Consider the following 21287-nt stretch of genomic DNA (forward strand, 5'->3'; position numbering starts at 1 on the left):
CAATGTGCTTCACATTTAACAATTAAAGTAAACTTAGAGCTCGACTGGCAGACCTTGCTACAGCTTTAGCCATAATATTATGATGAGTGGTGGATATTTGGAACTGGATCCGGATTAACCAACCTTTTAACTTCTGTTGATGGATAAAAAGCAATATGTGAATTTGTCGCAAAAATTGACGTTTTCCTATAAAATTACAAGACCAAAAATGGTGACCCAAGTTTTTATGCATACAATGACTTATACTGATGTAACTCGATTCAAAATACAAGTGTGCCAAAAAGTTTAGAAATCGGGAGATATGCCATTCGGTATCGTGTTACGAGTTTAAACGTTGAAAATCTTTATCGATACATTGAATTCGTTTCGTCTAACGTTATAGCGTAGAAACGTCACGTTCCGTAAAATAGCGTTACTGATGTAGACAAGATGTCCACAACTCCGACTGCAAGGGATTTCCTTCTGTTAAGATGAGTTTCCATATAGTGTACAAGCATTTCAGGTATGCAACTTCATTATTTTATCAAGTTTTACCATTTGTGATACGTTTTTCGTACTTGAGCGCTCTGGCATTGTCTCTATCGTCCCCGGGTAATCTACCCGGGAGCTTGCACCATTGAAGGTAATGGAGGGCGAGCTGGACTCAGTGACAACCAAAAAAAAAATGAAAAAAAAATGAGTCACTGAGGCCAGGGCTGGACTAGAAATAGATGTAACAAAAATACACAAACAAAACACAAACTTACCTTTAAAGTCGGAAAAAAGAAACACAAATATCCGTACAGATAACACACAATTAGACACTTCATTGTCAAGAATGAATGCACATTCACAAGACTCAAATACACATATTTCCATAAATATGAACGTGTCACAAATCCAGATTCAGTACAAAGAGAATCTTTATTCTCACAAAACAAGGAATGTCGTGAAACGCCGTATGTTTATCCTAGTAAAGTTAGTCATGAAACTGACAGCCGTTGTCAGGAAATGGCAACTTTCAGTTGCTAACCGAACAGTTGGTTGATAGCCATGATAATTTTAACGGTACAGTTTTTGAACAAACACGTCCTTTGCAACGTGAAAATGCTGTCGGTTGGCGGTATGACGTTAACGTAAAAGATCACGTGACCGGTGATACGCTACAATTTGATGTGGGTCAACAAAATAAAAAGAATTAAGGTGACATTAGACACATTAGTTTATCATTTTATTCAGTTTTCAATGGTCTGTTGTTAGAATTCAAGATATCAGGCAGGCTAAAGCATTGATGAAGTTAAAGGACAAAGCTAAATTCTTTTTATTCTTCAAAAGAAACTCCTGTATAAAGTTTTTTCTCTATGAAAGAAAGGAACAAAATAAGTTCAGATAGGCATGCCGATTGTTTGTTATAAAATTCCTCGAAATGTTACAAATATGTTGTCAATGAGAAATTTAAGCATGCTGATGAGATCAGTACCAGATATTTATTCCTCGAATCACTGGTGTTTTATTTTTACAAAGTATGAATATTCCTTCCTAAAACAAGCTACATGTGTGTGTACCTATGAGGGGGAGGACAGGGGTAAGGAAGACAGGGAGAAAGGGGGTAGGAGAAAGGAGAAAGGGTGTGGGAGAAAGGAGAAAGGGGGTAGGAGAAAGGAGAGGAAGGCTGGGAGAAAGGAGAAAAAGTTGGAGAAAGGAGAAAAAATAAAATATCTCTCCTTTTAAAAAATGATCTAATATTTCAAGAAAAAAAATATCTCAAAAGGAGATGTTTTATTCTAATGGGAGAAAGGAGAACGGGGGTAGGAGAAAGGAGAAGAGGGGTGGGAGAAGGGTACCCCCCTGTCCTCCCCCTCACCTATTAGCCATTTTTTATGAAACACTTTGACTAGTTCTTTCAATTGCTCTTTTAGCTTAGAATTGAGTATACTCTAGTGTAAAAGGGTCCGTTTAACACTTATCAATTCAAAGTTTTAAAAAGTTTTGAAATTTTAGATTTTTGGAATTTTGATCAAAGTTTTAAAATATCAAAATTTCAAATTGTATAAAAAATTTGAAATTTTGAAATTTTAACCAAATTATTAAAATGTTAAAATTCTAAATATCGTTTATAAATTTGATAGGTTAGGAATTTGATCATACTTTTAAAATACTAAACTAAACGTGCAATTTTGATTATTGCACTTTTTGATTAATATCAAAAATAGAAAAGGAGCAAAAAGAGGGGTACCTGTAAACACTGATGTAAACACGGCTCTGATAACAATCATTCTTAATTATGAATAAATAGCACGATAATATATCAAATCATTTTTAATTACAAAATAAATAATGAAAAGAAGAAGTCGGGTTTTTTATGAAACATATTAGACATCACATGGGATAACAGTATCCGGAAATTTTAAGGTTGTGCATCTATAAAAAAAAATTAATTAAACCTATTTAAACCGGAATCAAATAAGTTGATTTAAATCTCTTATATAAGGTTAGCGTTTGAGGTAAATAATTCAGAGCTATTTGGTGTTCCCAGTGCCAAACATTTAGAAGTATCAGTGAAAACTGACCAACTCGCAGTAAACCAAATAGTATTATTCATCTTTTTGATGTTCCCGATGAAGGTAGATCCAGAAAAAGCGCTTCGGTCGCATGCAACTTTAAACGTTTTGTTTTCTTTTTTATCGATTGAATGACGATAATATATTGCCTTTTATGATTTATTTCAGTTCCATGAAATGATACGGAAGGAATACTTAATGTATAGCGTCGCAATGAACGTTGTGTTAGGCGTGCTTCAGCTGGCCCCTAGACAAAAAAGTGTACTGGTTCAGTGATTATAGACGTCATACTAAACTCCGAAATATAACAATGAACTAAAATTTAAATCGTACAAGACTTAAAAAGACAGAGGCTCCTGAATTGGGACAGGCGCATAAATACGGCGGGGTTAAACATGTTTGGTGAGATCACAACCCTCCCCTATACCTCTAGCCAATAAAGAATGAAAAATACACAGTAATACGAACAGTAAAACGCACTTGAAAAGGAAATACAAGTCTTATGTCAGAATAGGAAACAAAAGAACTTGACTAATCAAAATGACAATGATAATAAAATAACAAAGAACTACTATATATAAGGCTAGCAGTTACTGCCATACGCCAGCTCCAGACCTCAATTAAACTAATTGAAAGGTTTTATATGTCTTCATTATGCACACTCTCTCCCTGTTGCATTTATTGCTAATTTTTTCCGGAACATTCATGAAATATTTGTCACTGGCAACAAAAAAAATCGCCATTTTAAAATAGGTTGTTTACATACAAATTACGAAGAAACGTAGGATTCAACTCCCTAGGACAAAGTAGCCCTTATAGATGGATTTTGATATGTTTTAACTTCACTTTGGCCAAACACCTCTTCAATTGTTTCGGTTCTTATTTTTCTTGACTTTCAAATTTCAGTTTCAGCGTTCCGTAGGTGAATTCTTTACTTAAAATTCAGCGTTTTACATTGTACTTGATATGTTTTAACTTCACTTTGGCCAAACACCTCTTCAGTTGTTTCGGTTCTTATTTTTCTTGACTTTCAAATTACAGTTTCAGCGTTCCGTAGGTGAATTCTTTACTTAAAATTCAGCGTTTTACATTGTACTGTTTTTTCGAGAGCAACATTGGTGTACGGCCAAAAATGAAAAAAAAAAAAACATCATGTAGCTGACAGTGTGGCTTCTTTTTACACGCCCCATTTTGGATGGATGTACATGTGTTCTTTTAGTTTGCTCAAAGTCGATTGTCGTACGATAACTTAAAAATGCTCAAATAACAAAATGCAAATACGGAACAATAATATCCTTTAATACAAAAACATCCCTTTTCTTTTATTTACTATTTAAAAACAGTGGTTGATTTAGGACCCATGATGGAGCTGTATATGATAACCAGTCCAACCGTTGTCTATAAGGGAGAAACCATTTAACTTTAAAAGTGGGGTGTGGTTGTTTTGTCGACGCGGTAACAATTTTATTAAGTTTTTCATCGCTATTAATCAGCTTGTCTGGTTCAAAATTTAACACTATAAGGCACGGAGAAAATTTGGATTCAGAATTTTTCTTTTGTACTCTGCTGGCACAGAATATTTTAATGTGCCATTATCGAAGGCCCTCGTGGTACACATGGTACAAATGTAGTATCAAAGTAAAAAAAAGTGACTATCTATATATTGGATTCCCCAAAAGATTACAATTTATCGCTGATATAAACTTTTGAAAAGAATTTTCAATTTTCAAAATGCCGACAACTACAAATGGATAGATGGGCGCTTAATGTAGTACAGCGGCAACTATTACATAAATATGAATGCTAGATGGGCGCCTAATGTAGTACAGCGGCAACTATTACATAAATATGAATGCTCGTGAAAATAATGTTTATGGTATACGTTTATACAATGTATATGATATGAAAGGTTTCAAATTTTACAAAACCAGAGCCAGAAGTTGGATTTAAACGTTTACTTTATTTGGCCTTTTTAATTTTATTTGACTTTATTTGCCTTTTTAACTTAATTTGATTCGAGCGTCAGTGATAAGTCTTTTGTAGACGAAACGCGCGTCTGGCGCAAAAACCGGCAAAATTTATATCCTGGTATCCATCTATGATTAGTTTTTGTAGATACATTTGTACCTTGTAACAGTATCTTGGCTCCAATCTACTAATATTTGATCTCAGTACTCTTAATTTCAGCGTACAATATATATATATATAAACGCCTAAAAAAGTGTACACAACAACTCCAAATACAAAAAAAGGTAACTATAAATGTAATTATTTAGAAATATTTCGGATAACAGATATCCTTCGTCAGTCAGATTCTGATGTTAAATGAATCGTCCTCTTAGATTAAACTTTTACTAAATCTTGAAATTTATACAATGAAAAAGTCAAACCGAATATCAGTTAAGACGATTGCATCATTCTAAAAATTTGTTAAACATGACATAGGTTATATGGCTTATTACAACAGAGCTCACATATATGCTTTAAATACAAATAATAATGTGCGATTTGACCCAGCACAATTCTAAAACTTTATCGGGAACGACAATTATGATGGTATAACATGTATAAGCATGATAACGTCTGTAAAATTACCAAATGGACAGCACTGAACGATCTAAATTTTAAAACATTTGAAATTGACAGAGTAAAGTAGCTACAACAGAGTCTGAATATTTAAACACTGAACGATCTAAATTTTAAAATATTTGAAATTGACAGAGTAAAGTAGCTACAACAGAGTCTGAATATTTTAAAATCATTGATACAAGTCAATATAATTATGATCGTCATACAACCGATAAAAATGAAAACATAACGTTAAAGTTACGACCGAAGCGCTTTTCTTGATCGACCTTCTTATTGAACGCTCAAAGCTGAATATTTAAGGTAACAACTTACAAAGAACAGATTAAAACGTTAAAGATGATCGTTCATAATGTACATGAAATGATATATTCTTAAGCAAACATGATTGCAGAAAGTAAGAAGTCGTAGAGCAAAACAGAAAAAAAATTGAAATCAAAAGAGATAATACACCGTCCGTGTATTGAGCCTTTTTATTGCTTAGAGTTCAGTAGAAAATATGTATGCATGCTCAACCTTACCATACTATTTGACCTACTGCGAGTTTTTCAGTTTTTACTGTTACTCCTGTTTCTCCTAAACTATGGGTGCTAGAAAAACCAGCAAGTAAAATGGCCAATGTCAGAGCCGTACGTCTGGTTTTGAAATGAATTCACTTCTTTTGAGAAATATTTATTTTGTCATCCATTTTTTTCACCGCTTACAACTGTCTGTCTGTGGTTTTATTTCATACATAAACTTTTAAGTCTCAGTATGTTTTCAATTCATATTATTTCGTTTCGTTCCGCTTTTATTTCGTTTCGCTTTTTACAGGTACCCCTCTTTTCGCCCCTTTTCTATTTTTGATATTTTAATCAAAAATTTAAAAAAGCAAACTTTCAAAAAGTGAAATAATCAAAATTGCACGTAAGGTTTAGTATTTTGAAAGTTTGATCAAAGTCCTAAATTATCCAATTTAAAAACGATATTTAGAATTTTAATATTTTAATAATTTGGTTAAAATTTCAAAATTTCAAAACTTTTACACAATTTGAAATTTTGATATTTTAAAACTTTGATCAAAATTCCAAAAATCTAAAAATTCAAAACTTTTTAAAACTTTGAATTGATAAGTGTTACACGGACCTAAAAGGTAGATACTAGTAAGTCAAACGAATATACTTTTGCAAGAGAAAAGCCGGAGACTTGGATTGTATTTATTCGATTAGAGTTTTCGATTTTCAATTTGCAGGATCCTCGTCTGATTAAGGGACGACATCAAAAGTTCAATGTAGGATAAAAAACTTAATTCATATTTTTTTTTTCACTGACCCCCTACCCCACTCTTAACTTAATTTGGGAAAAATTGATTGACCAATAAGGATATATATAAAACCGATGTCAATTAAACAAAACTTTTTTACCCCCCCCCCCCAACTATTTGAATTACGTTTTTTATCCTTCGTTGATTTTTTTTTTATGTCGTCCCTAATATTGCCCTATATAATTACACAATAATTCTGAAGTTCTTTGATTGCTGATAAAATTCATGTTAATAGTTTTGAAACTTGATCAGACCTAGCAATATAATGTTGTTTGTAAAGAGTTATCAAAGGTACAAGGCTTATAGTTTTAAAATACGCCAGAAGCGCGTTTCGGAATTTGATGAGACTGTCATCAAAGTGAGAGGTTTATCGCTTTAAAACCAGGTTTAATCCATCATTTTCTACATTTGAAAATGCCTGTACCAAGTCAGGAATATGACAGTTCTTGTCCATTCGTTTTTGATGTGTGTTTTTTTTTTTTGATTTTGTCATGTGATTATGGACTTTTCGATTGGATTCTCCTCTGAGTTCAGTATTTTTGTGATTTTACTTTTTCGTCTAAGACTCATCAGTGACGCTCAGATCAAAATATTTAGAAAGCAAAACAAGAACAAAGTTGAAGAGCATTGAGAACCCAATTGAAAATTTCCAAAATGTTTTGCCAAATACGGCTAAGGTAATCTATGCCTGGGATAAGAATATCCTTAATATTACGAATAATTTATACTTTTGCAAACAGTAAATTCATAAAAACGTAAAGACACTTACGTTATTGCGGTTTTCAGTACATTGAAGGAAAGTCAAGTTCTTCAACTTTGGAGGAAATTAAATTCCAAACGTACACCGAACAGACCTATAAGCATTTACTCATTGGTAATAGTCAGGGGCGTATATGTTGAGTTTCCAAGTGAACTGTTACTACCTAATTCCGGTATCAAAGTTTATCTACTGTTAATTAGATTTACTTTCAAAAACGATATAAGTCTGGTTTTTCTGTGTGGATAACAATATATTTGTCATGAAGGTGAGACATGTGCTCAGCGCTGCATGTGTCTTTGAAGATAAATATGGCATAAATAAAGGCAACAGTAGTATACCGCGGTTCAAAATTCATAAATCGATTGAGAAAAAACAAACAAATCCGGGTTACAAACTAAATCTGAGGGAAACGCATCAAATATAAGAGAACTACGACACAACAGGAACACAACATTAAAATGTAAAACGCACAGAAACGAACTATAATATAATTAGTTATCAAAGGTACCAGGATTATAATTTAGTACGCCAGACCCGCATTTCGTCTACATAAGATTCATCAGAGACGCTCATATCAAAATATTTATAAAGCCAAACACGTACAAAGTTGAAGAGCATTGAGGATCCAAAATTCCAAAAAGTTGTGCCAAATATGGCTAAGGTAGTTTATGCCTGGGATAAGAAAATCCTTAGTTTTTCGAAAAATTCAAAGTTTTGTAAACAGGAAATTTATAAAAATGACCACATTATTGATATAACAATGGCCATTTTCTTAACTTGGTACAGAACATTTTAAGAAAAAATGGTGGGTTGAACCTGGTTTTGTGGCATGCCAAACCTCCCACTTTTATGACATTGTTAAATATAACATTAAAATAACAACATTACATGACAGGACTACAATAGAAATAAATGGGGGAACATATAGGACAGAGAAACACACGAATAATAGCTAACAAAAGGTACCAGTTTTAAACTTAAATACGTCAGACGCGCGTTTCGTCCACACAAAGCTAACAAGTGACGCTCAGATGAAAAAAGATCGAAAGCCATAACAAGTACAAAGTTGAAGAGCACTGAGGATCAAAACCGTTCGCCCCCCATTCAGTTGTTTTAGTCTAATTTGTATTGTCGACCTCATATCATTGACCAATTCGGTAAAAGTATGAAAGTCTCTAATGTAGCGTTTAGCCCATTGTATTGATTAATCTTCGACTGAAGCACATCATGTTTAATAAAGTTATATCTACAATTAACAGACATAGGCTCATGGTTTTTGAAAATTAAACATTAAATGGAAAGGTGGTGAAATGGAAAACTACTGTGGAATGCATGCAGACCCAGACCAAGAAATAAAGACCAATATATTAACTTCTTGTAATTATTAACAAAATCTTACAACATTACATGAAATCCGGTGTTTTGCCTACAGACTATGCCTTCATGTTGTTGATGCAAGGAGTACTTCATGATTTTCCTTTAATTGAAGACAAAAAGATTATAACTGTTGTCTTAACCCTAACAATTTTTTTGAATGCTGTCAGCTTAAAAACTTACCAGATCTTGCTTCAGAATAAAAAGACTATTTCAAAATCAGTAGACAATTATAACAAAATAAAATAGGAGACAGCGATATGGGCTAAAAAAAGAAACACACGTGACAGCATTTGACAGACTACTGCAAGAAAAAAAAACCCCAAAAAATATAAAATAATGTCCTTATTCTGATAAATTAAATGTCCACACTAAATTTAATGCAAAAATAGTTTTGGATTATAGCTCTTCATCTTTTATATAAGCTTTGGATTTCAAATATTTTGGCCACAAGCATCACTGAAGAGACATGTATTGTCGAAATGCGCATCTGGTGCAAGAAAATTGGTACCGTTAATTTTATTACTACCACTGGGTCGATGCCTCTGCTGGTGGACTATTAGTCCCCGAGGGTATCACCACCCCAGTAGCCAGTACTTCGGTACTGGCATGAAAATACGGATTTTTTGTGTTATTAAAATTTACTGTTACAAAATGATAGAAATTATTATAAATTAAGGAATGTATCTCCCTCATGCAAAGCTCTGATTCCTTTCACGGATTTGGCTATACTTTTTGGACCTTTTGGATTATAGCTCTTCATCTTTTATATAAGCTTTGGATTTCAAATATTTTGGCCACGAGCATCACTGAAGAGACATGTATTGTCGAAATGCGCATCTGGTGCAAGAAAATTGGTACCGTTAATTTTATTACTACCACTGGGTCGATGCCTCTGCTGGTGGACTATTAGTCCCCGAGGGTATCACCACCCCAGTAGCCAGTACTTCGGTATTGGCCTGAAAATACGGATTTTTTGTGTTATTAAAATTTACTGTTACAAAATGATAGAAACTATTATAAATTAAGGAATGTATCTCCCTCATGCAAAGCTCTGATTCCTTTCACGGATTTGGCTATACTTTTTGGACCTTTTGGATTATAGCTCTTCATCTTTTATATAAGCTTTGGATTTCAAATATTTTGGCCACGAGCATCACTGAAGAGACATGTATTGTCGAAATGCGCATCTGGTGCAAGAAAATTGGTACCGTTAATTTTATTACTACCACTGGGTCGATGCCTCTGCTGGTGGACTATTAGTCCCCGAGGGTATCACCACCCCAGTAGCCAGTACTTCGGTATTGGCCTGAAAATACGGATTTTTTGTGTTATTAAAATTTACTGTTACAAAATGATAGAAACTATTATAAATTAAGGAATGTATCTCCCTCATGCAAAGCTCTGATCCTCTCACGGATTAAGCTATACTTTTTGGACCTTTTGGATTATAGCTCTTCATCTTTTATATAATACAAATATCTCAAACACGACTCATTCAGATCATCGTCCTAGTGACAATAGCAATAAATATTACACATATACAGCCATGTTCAGTTCTCCTTAAAGACATTTTGGTTTTTGATGACACAGTACAACACTGTCGCATTTCAAAATGTGAGACCAAAGGATGCAAAACTTGTGCTATTTTAATTACAGATGCTGAATTCACTAGCAATTTGACCAAGAAGTCATATTTTACCAGAAGTTACGATGATCTGAATTGTAAATCGATAAATGTCGTCTACGGATTAGAGTGCAACCTTTGCGGATTGGTATACGTCGGTGAAACGAAAGGAAGGCTAAACAAACGTATGTGCGGTCATAGATCAGACATTAACCTCAATGCTAACGACATTCTATACCAGCATTTCAATCAGCCCGATCATTCCATCGTTTCTATGACAGTTCGCATTATCGAAAAGATATACCATAGCTCTAACAATCCTAATCTTTCAACGACTCTCCGTAGACAAAAAGAAGACTACTGGATTAGACAATTGGGAACTGCAACACCGTATGGCTGCAATGACAAAATTGATGGTATAGGTATTCTATCTAGTCCTTCGTGTAACTCGGTGAATGTGATGAATATTTTCAACTCGACTCCTCGACGTAGACGCAGTCATGGTCATCGTCATTATACATCACCTTCTCTGCATGATGTCTCTATTAATGACTTGCTGTCATTCATACAAAAGCCGTTAGGTATTCATCACATTCGCACGAAACTTTATTCATTACCCCTTTCAAAACTTCATTCTCTGTTCAATTTATGTTTGGAATCCACTGTTACAAACCCTCATTCAAACCAATACAAACTTCAAGCTATAATTTCGGATATTGCAAGTCACAGACTTTTCAAGCCAGTTCGCATTGGAAAAGATGAAAAAGAGAAAAGATCTTTTCTAAATCTTTCCTTTGCCAACAAAGGTCTCGATGGCGTCAACCTAGGCAATATCCTTCATCATAAATTAGTTCAATCGAAAATACCTCCTTATTTCAAAGACCAGTCTGTACCAATAATTTCTTATACCTATACCAAACCTATTGCAACTAAAATTTTCAATTACAAACGCGTTTTGCAGAATCTCGATATTGACGACTTCAAGTCTAAACCTCCTGATTGCACTTGTGCTAGTTCCCAATTCACATATAATCCTGCTGGCCACGTTATTACCGGTGACCTTAACATTGTTAATAACATTCTCTACGAAATGTGTTATCGAAAGGTCCGAAATATCGTGAGCCTAAATCCATCAATTGGAAATACAACTTTAAAATTTTGATGTACTCAGTCGAGGATTATGCCAGGCAATGGGCTAAACGTGAAAAGGAAGACGTAGACACTCTATCCGAACGGATTAAGGCAGTGAGGTCGTTAATACAAATCAGAATTAAGAAACTGAATGGGTCCATCAATGCCCATGCTACGTCAATCTTTAAAGACCCAAATGTTGCTAAACACTTATCCGACCTCCATGATAAATATGTTGTTGTCCCCGCAGACAAAGCCCCAAGTAACATCGTTTTTGTCTGTAAAAGTCACTACATTAATTGATTGATAAACGAATTAGGTATAGACAATTCACTTGGAAACTCAACATATACCCTCACGACACTTACCAAAGAGGAAATCCTGGATAATCATAGGTCTGTTCTTTGTTCCTTTGGTATTTCAACCAAAGATGAAGAAGTGGATCTGCCATCACTGTATTGGATACCTAAACTACATAAGTGTCCTTACAAACAACGGTATATTGATGGGTCTTCCAAGTGCTCCACGAAACCTCTTTCTAAATTATTAACATCTATTTTATCAGCAATCAAAGACGGGCTTCAAAGTTATTGTGAAACGGCCTATTCTAGAGGTGGCGTGAATCAGATGTGGATACTTAAAAATTCCAAAGATCTTTTAGAGTACATACAATCTTTCATCTTGTAACAGTATTAAAACATTTGACTTTTCTACTCTTTACACAAGTATTCCACATTCCAAACTAAAAGACAAATTGAAAGAGTTGGTATTACTTTGCTTCATAAAAAAGAATGGCCAACGTAGATACAAGTATCTTGTCTTAGGGAGGGATAAATCATACTTTGTAAAGAATCACTCTGATTCAAACAAAAAATTCACTGAAACCGATATTATCAAGATGCTTGATTTCTTGATTGACAACATATTTGTAACGTTCGGAGGACGTGTTTTTCAACAGACTGTCGGCATCCCAATGGGAACAAACTGTGCCCCTCTACTTGCCGACTTGTTTCTTTATTATTATGAGGCTGACTTCATGCAGGAACTTCTTAGGAAGAAAGATAAGTAGTTAGCAATATCCTTTAACTCTACTTTCCGCTATATAGATGACGTTCTTTCACTAAACAATTCAAAATTTGGTGAGTATGTGGAACGCATCTATCCCATCGAATTGGAGATAGAGGGTACTACAGATACAGTTAAGTCGGCTTCATATCTTGACTTACATCTAGAAATTGACAATGAGGGTCGGTTGGAAACAAAACTTTACGACAAAAAAGATGATTTCAGCTTTCCAATTGTGAACTTTCCATTTCTAAGTAGCAACATTCCAGCAGCACCTGCATACGGGGTATATATCTCCCAATTGATACGATATTCCCGTGCTTGCATTTCCTATCATGATTTTCTTGATAGAGGGTTACTGCTCACAAGGAAGCTATTAAACCAAGAGTTCCAAATGGTGAAGTTGAAATCATCCCTTCGTAAATTTTACGGACGCCATCACGAGTTGGTTGACCGTTATGGAATAACCGTTTCACAAATGATATCGGATATGTTCCTCACGTCGTAACTACAATCCCCTTCCCTTTCAAGAATGTGACCTACCGAATTAGACTATTTACCGGATTTGTAATCACATAAGCAACACGACGGGTGCCACATGTGGAGCAAGATCTGCTTACCCTTCCGGAGCACCTGAGATCACCCCTAGTTTTTGGTGGGGTTCGTGTTGTTTATTCTTTAGTTTTCTATGTTGTGTCATGTGTGCTATTGTTTTTCTGTTTGTCTTTTTCATTTTTAGCCATGGCGTTGTCAGTTTGTTTTAGATTTATGAGTTTGACTGTCCCTTTGGTATCTTTCGTCCCTCTTTTATATAAGCTTTGGATTTCAAATATTTTGGCCACAAGCATCACTGAAGAGACATGTATTGTCGAAATGCGCATCTGGTGCAAGAAAATTGGTACCGTTAATTTTATTACTACCACTGGGTCGATGCCTCTGCTGGTGAACTATTAGTCCCCGAGGGTATCACCACCCCAGTAGCCAGTACTTCGGTACTGGCATGAAAATACGGATTTTTTGTGTTATTAAAATTTACTGTTACAAAATGATAGAAATTATTGTAAATAAAGGAATGTATCTCCCCCATGCAAAGCTCTGATTCCTTTCACGGATTTGGCTATACTTTTTGGACCTTTTGGATTATAGCTCTTCATCTTTTATATAAGCTTTGGATTTCAAATATTTTGGCCACGAGCATCACTGAAGAGACATGTATTGTCGAAATGCGCATCTGGTGCAAGAAAATTGGTACCGTTAATTTTATTTTATTACTGATGTTCAAAACCTAACAAAAATCCATTCAGAAGATATAAATCAAAGGGATAAACAAATATCTGGGAAAACTTCAAAAAAATCGAAACCAATTGTGTGTTTACCGCGAAAGCATCTTCCAGTATGTGTGCATCACTAAATCATAATATGAATCCATATACAGAAGGAAAAAAATCATAATTGGGAAAGAGACAATTTACAAAATCATCATCACAATCTAAAGGGGGCTATTATTCATATAAAAAAGCAGAAATGTATGATAAAGAAAAACTCACCAATGATGACAAATACATTTTTACTTATTATGTCTGTTCGTTTTATTCACACATTGTTGTAAATGTATTGGAATTTTTTTATGAAACTGTCACGCAAGTGAGAGGTTTGGCTGGATGTAAAGTCCCGTTTAGTTCTCTATTTTACACATAAGAAGATGCCTGTACCAAGTCGAGAATGTGTTATTGTTGCCCTTTCCTTTGGTGTGTTTGAACTTTTTATTTTACCATTTGTTGGTGAATACCATTTTTGATTTTCCTTGGAGTTCTGAACTTTTATTATTTTACCTTAAGCATGCTTAGATTGATGCATGGGGACAAATGGACAGTCATCAACAATAATACCATGCGTCTAATGACATGCGTTGCCATTATAAAGCGGGAGGTTTGGCATGCCACAAAACCAGGTTCAACCAACCATTTTTTTCTTAAAATGTCCTGTACCAAGTCAGGAAAATGGTCATTGTTATATTATAGTTAGTTTCTATGTGTGTTACATTTTAATGTTGTGTTTCTGTTGTGTCGTAGTTCTCCTCTTATATTTGATGCGTTTCCCTCAGTTTTAGTGTGTAACCCTGATTTGTTTTTTTCTCAATCGATTTATTTTCGATTCGAACAGCAGTATACTACTGTTACCTTTCTTTATACATCAATGGTTGACAGATGGGTAAATAAAAACAAATAAGTACTTAACAAAAATAAAATTTTAATAGCAAAATAATTAAAATAGATTTATCAATCACAGAAATTTACCATTACCTCAAAACACCCACTTATGAATACTGATAATTATAATATATTTCATATAAAAAAAATCACTAGTGGAATATATATTGCTATGGTAACAAAACACTTTAACAAAACCATTGTAACTAGTAAAACATCAAACAATATCCAGCCAAGAATGGTTTATGACATTGTCTTCATACACTGTTACCATGGTGATAATATGTTCTGTTTCCGTGGCAATATAAAAATGTAACGCAAAAATATTTCTATGACTTGATGATAAATGTTTCTCTTCACCTATTGCAGTTAATTTAAAATGCAAAAACAATGTGTTTCCAAAAATCACACTGTTCAAATTGTAAGAAATATTACGTAACTGCTGCAAAAGAATCACCCATAAGTCATCAATGTTAAGTGTGCAAATAATGATGCAAACATTGAAGGTCGTACGGTTGCCTAAAATTGCTTACATCCACTTCATTTGAACTCTGGTGGATAGTTGACTATATGGCAATCATTTCACATCTCCTTATTATATAAAGTAAAATTAAAGTATATTTGTAATTTCATACTGCATTCTGTGGAGAGTGAGGTTAACAATCAAGTCACTCTAATAAACCTTTACTAAACTATATGAAATATATATATACATGTGTGAATGATAGACTTGACAGCATACAATTTGTATAAGTTGTTATGGATAAATATAAAAATTAACCATAGCACAACTTATTCTCAAAATCAATTCACCAACAACTGAACCAGTTACCAAATCATTTAAAAGATATACATTAAAATGTCTAATAACCAGATTCTGCATAAAAAAAAAATTAAAATAGCACTTCATTCGTCTGCATCCAAAGCCCTTTTCTGGTAAATGACTTTTAATAGAACTTCAAAAAGATCAGAGGTGTTACCACTCTTATTAAAATGTTGCTTAATGTGCACTTTGATCCCAATTTCCTTCAACAAACACTACTGTGTTTACAATTTATGGTTGACTTAGTAGATGTATGATTCCAAAAATACCAACATATCTACTGTTAAACTAAAAAAATGTTCACTAAGTTCCATCAAACAGTTAGAATGCATTTTAAAATATTCTTGAAACAATATCCTTACTTAAAATGCCACTTAAAGAACCCCTTTCAAAAAAGGAAATATAAAAAACAAAATCTGAGATCATTTTTCTCTTAAGGGCATATGATACAGTAACAGGGGAGGTAATGACGTTGCTAACGTAAAATGTTATTTTCGCGACGTCAAACTGTGACATATCGGGAAAAGATGCATTTTTCGACTATTTTTTATCATTCAAACTGATTTGATTTGAAAACGAGTGCATGGACCCCTATTTTTTAAAACGAAATTTTGTTTCATTTTGCAGGGAGATTATGTAGACCAAATTTTATAAGACTGTAAATACAGCAAATTTTTTTTTTATTTTGATAAATCTACAACAAAATATGACGTTTTTTCTCAATTCATGAACATTTGATAAATATGAGTTATTTCTGAATAAAAAATGCATAAATTTTTAAAATACTTATAAAATACAGAAATTACAAACTATCTAACAAAAAACAATTTGTGTTTATCTTTTAAAACAAAAAAGTTATGTCTTTCTTTCGAAAAGGAAAATACGGCCACAAATCCGAATTTTGAGCAAATATACAAAATTTCGACCTCATTTAACTCAAAAAGTAGCACATGAAGGTATATTTTTTATTACATATTTGATTTAATCAGGGACAAAATAGCCTATATGGAAATTTTCTTCAAACTGTAAATACGGGATCAAAACTATCGTATGCCCTTAAACACATATTATACATAACAAAATTAATATTTTCTTTTGATTTTCAATTCAATCATAGTCATAAAACAAAGAAAATATTTAGTATTGATAAACACATTCAAAGGTCACTAGAGATATAAATTGTGTGTTACAATTTATTAAATAGAAATTTATGAATGTCTTGATTAACAATTTTTATATAGAAGTTTAAATACAATCTGCTTCTATGTGTCTGATCACACCAGTCACATGATAAAGTCAGATAAAAGGGCACGGTTGGAATAAACATTATTCTTATGTTACACAATTCAAAAAGATAACTTTTAATGTAAATTATTGTACATGAGACATTTTATTATAAGAGGGGACTAATATCTAAAGTTTGAGATATTTCCAACCGCATGAGACAGACGATCCATACTTAGATAAAAGATTATTTTTTAAAATTTCAAAACAGTTGCAATTCCAACAGGAATAACACAGTTATATTATATTCTTTAATATAACATGGTTATATTACAGTTTAAAGGTAAATATATTGTCAGAGAAAAGTACCTATGGCAATACCTTCAAAAAGAAATTTTATATATAATTTTATTTCAGAACAACAAAATCCACAGAAATAAAAAAATACTTCAACAATAATAATAATTTTTATGAATCAAATATGAATCAACCACAAAAAAACCAACAACTACAAAACTATGTGACTGTATAAAAATATATACCTGAATACCATTTGATTTTGCATAGATTTTAATATTTTGATTTAACATTAGGGCTATTCCATTAAAATGTATGTGGGAGGGTAAGTAGGGAATTTTAATAATTGAATGTAAGTCATGGTTCTTTTTTTCAGTATGCTTCTACATGTATTACCATCATACAAAATTATCGTAAATGTTTCTTGGTTGTAGGGTTATTTTGAAAGTCCCTTCCTACCCTCCCACATACATTTTAATTGAATAGCCCTTAAAAAGATCATAGAATTATGCCATCTTTTCAGCATTTGCAATGCCAGTTTTAAGGAATGCAGCATATGGATTTTGCATAAAACCCTCACCTTGGTCCATATAATCGTTTGCGTTGACTTTATGTACTATTGTACCATTAGGAAAAGTTACATACATCATGACTGGGAATTTATAATTCTCCATGAAATGTGCAGCTATTTTCTGGATTTCTGGTTGAGAGGAATCTTTTTCAAATTCCTGAAAAAAAAGAAAAGTGTGTCAATAGATAATATTCCAATATTTTAACAAAAATCTGCATTTTGTGTTTAAGATTTTTTTTTTTCAAATTGTCCTAAATGCTTACTTTCACTTTGAAGGATGAATCTATATATCTATAACAACCCTTGCAAGACACTAATGGTGTCACTTTTAAATATTTTCCCTGTCATACACACTTGTAGATGTTATATTCTTAACAGATCACAGTGGATATTTACTTAATATTGAACTTATGTATATTTATATAGAAACTGATACTGCCAAGAATGAGCACTACTTCCATAAATAAAACTTCTACCAGGGTATGCTAAATAAATTCAAGTAGCAGTTGTTTTTATTTTTTGTTCATCATTGTGCGCTTTATCTTTTTATTATATTGTTTACCTCATTTGCTGCTGTTGTTTAGGCCAATTTCTGACTATTTAATTAAATAAAAAGGGACATTACTCCAGAACAACGTGAAAAAGGCCACCCATATTAAAACTTGATCTATGTTTGGTTGCAATAAGAATTGTGTATAACTTTCATATTAGAGAAAAACTAAGGTTAGCGAACAGAGACATACAGTTGTATGTACCGACAGACAAATGTAAAACAAAATGCCCCTAGCGAGGGCATAAAAAGGAAATTTACAATGGTAAACCATTTAATCAGAAACTAGATATTTTATCTAGTTGCAACGCTTCAATTTATACCTTTCAGTCTCAACTTTTCAAAAAATTCAAAAGAATCCTTGTTAGACCATTTAAATATCATTACGACTTACCTTCAAATCAACCACTAAATTCCAGTTACTGATGAATCTCTCTTCAAGAAGAGAAATCACGGGCGAACTTTCCAGGGACGTTTCCCGGAGAGTTCGCCCAGAACCTCAGCAACTCTGATCATCTAAAGCACCCCATAATAATATGGAATGTATTAATTTATTTTCCTCTTGTGCTTTCTTTATAGTTTCTGTAAAATTGTAGTATGTAATCTGCAAAAAAAAACATTAACTTTTAGAGAATATTTATACAGTTTTGACTTTTTATTTAACTTCCAACTATGGCTTAACAACCTTCTTGTTTTACAAATTCATGAAATTTTGAAAAAACCATTTCAACACTAAAATTCAGAAAATCTAAGGCGACTTGGATTCTGAAGCTCAAAAAGGTATTACATTAGATGTTCTATCAAGAATTTTTATTCTGCAAAAATAGAAAAGATATATTAACTAGTATATAAAGCACTGAGTTAATGTTAAACAGGTCAAAGTGCCTGGAAGCGGTTCTGCTGTACATGTAAAGTGTTAAAATCAAAAGTTAGAAAATCAGATTTACAAGCATGATATATTGCTTTTAATATATAGAAAAATATTTCACAGTGAAACACTACTAGTCAACAGCATTTAGGGTGAATATTCACTATCTGAGTGATTTTTGAATGAATCACCTTACATGTATGTGTATTCTGTATTATAGATGTTTTATGTGGTGCAAATAGAAGTACATTATTTTGGAATGTGAACAAAAGTTTACTACTCATCTTAAAAGTTTATAGCACTATTTGTAGGAATAGCTTAGGCTATTCCAGGAAAAAAATTTATGGGAGGGTTAGACATCCCATATTTTTTTTCTGTCAGTAATTAGACACAAGTATGATTCTGTTACAAGTGATAACAAAAATTACTCTACGGTTTATGTATAAAAAGTGTTGTCCAACACCAAATGAATTTTTCCAATGAATAGCACTTACTTGTATGAGAAAAAAAGTTTTAATATTATTAATACACGTTTAAGAGCAGAGTTATCTCCCTTTATTTTTTTCATAGTACAATGTATATCAATGCATATAGTTTCACAGATAAAAAATATTTTCAATTGAACCCTTATAGATATTGCATTTACATGTAGATCAGACAGAAATATGACATTAATAACCGGTATATTACTACTAACCAAAGATCTTTTAAAACTATTAATTTAGTCTGACTGTAAATTAAAACTAGTAAATTATAATTTTTTTAGATACCCAACTATTTTCCTACAAGTTGTTTATTGTCCAAACTGGTTTATACTTGTATCTTATATTTAAAGAGACACTTACTTTTTTAAATGGATACATTTTTACTTCTAGCTGTTGAAGGGCATCATCTAAACCTATTTCATGAGTCCAAATAATGTTATTGACAGTATCTTGTAACGTGTCGTCTGTTTCTATTGGTTCCTCTGTATCATGTGAATGTCTTCTTAATCGTGATTTAGCAGTAATGTTGGCAGTCATTAGAGGCATATAACCAATATCAACTTCCATATTTTCATTTTCACTTGGTCCATTTAACCATTCCATATCTATATAAATATTTATAAAAAAAATTGTTATGCATAGATGTTGAGCACATATCAATGAGACAATAAACAATTGGAACAAGAAAGTCAGCTTTTTATTTAATAATAAATAACTTTACGTATTTCAACAAAAATATAGAACTGTTTCATATTCTTTTTCCCCCTCAAAAAAAGGCTCTCATTAATTGAAGCAGAGATGCATGAATGGAATACAAAACAATGTACTTTCTAGAATAGAGATAGGTCTGACTTTTGTCTTTTTAAAAGTCTAAGATGGAAATAAAATGTGATGGTCAAGTGTAGTGCACAAGACTTTGTACTGCAACTGTACGATTTTTCATATGTATTATCAAAGGTGGCATTAAACATCAATAATCAATCAATTGTGTATTGGTTGATGTTTAATCAAACATTTGTAATATGCTGTACTGCCACAGACCATAGACAATAAGATTATGAGTGTTAGCATTTTTTCACAAAGAAAAACAAATCTTGACATTGTAATAATAGTTATCTCCTCTTACTTACCAACATTTAATTTTTTATCTGATGGTACATATAAGTTGAAGTTAAGTATTCTTGTATAATCATTAGAAACAATAAGACTTCCTGTAAACTGTGCTGGTGTAAACCAGAATGGATTATGTGGTGGCTCGTTCAACTGGAATTCAGCATGGAACCTAAAATAGAAATAAGAAATTTCTGTTTTTTTCATTTTTTTTCATATACACATGTTAATAATTGATACTAAATGACTACTGTAAATTCAGAAATTATTGCGTGCATTTATTATTGCGATTTTGTCATTTTAGACTTAAATGCGATTTTAATTTTTACGATTTTGAGGAAAAACCTGTTAAATTCATAAAAATATTTCAAAATGCGAGTTTAAATTATTGCGTTTGCAACTCAGTCGCATTTTTCGCTATAATAAAAACCTCGCATTAATTTCTGAATTTACAGTTTTCATACTAGAAGTTTAAAAGTTTTTGTTTCTTAAAGGCATTATTAAGTGTCTTATTTTCAGTAAGAACTTTATATAGATATAGGAAGATGTGGTGGGAGTGCCAATTTATCTACAGATGTGCAACTTTAAACAAAAAACTACTTTTACCCTGTTCTATTCAATCTAGACTACCTTTACAAAACAATTGTTCAAAGTATGGTACTATACTTTTCAAGATATTCTTAGTTTTCAACCTGCCTTGCCAGGTTCATAATTATTTTTGCATGTATGTGAAGGCACATCTTTTTATACTAAAAATAATATA

The 21287-nt window shown here is 32.6% G+C and overlaps 1 protein-coding gene across 3 annotated transcripts in view; it reads right to left on the reverse strand.

Annotated features, from left to right (window-relative positions):
- LOC143068939 (selenoprotein N-like) overlaps nucleotides 1–21287 on the reverse strand; it is a 55022-nt gene that overhangs the window by 27844 nt on the left and 5891 nt on the right. The window contains exons 4-7 of one of the 3 annotated variants that reach the window (XR_012976275.1): nucleotides 20545–20696; nucleotides 19775–20019; nucleotides 18456–18665; nucleotides 14620–17668 (exon numbers count right to left, since the gene is read on the reverse strand). The exons of 1 other annotated variant lie outside the window; for it this stretch is intronic. Coding sequence is in view for 1 of the 2 variants with exons in the window: in XM_076243337.1 (XP_076099452.1) it covers nucleotides 747–809 (63 nt within the window). In the remaining variant the exon portion in view is untranslated. Of the gene's footprint in view, nucleotides 1–746; nucleotides 890–14619; nucleotides 17669–18455; nucleotides 18666–19774; nucleotides 20020–20544; nucleotides 20697–21287 lie in introns of those variants that run through there. One more of the 3 variants, XM_076243337.1, reaches the window with a different exon arrangement.

The sequence above is a fragment of the Mytilus galloprovincialis genome, chromosome 3 (assembly GCF_965363235.1).
Source record: "Mytilus galloprovincialis chromosome 3, xbMytGall1.hap1.1, whole genome shotgun sequence".
Lineage (NCBI taxonomy): Eukaryota > Metazoa > Mollusca > Bivalvia > Mytilida > Mytilidae > Mytilus > Mytilus galloprovincialis.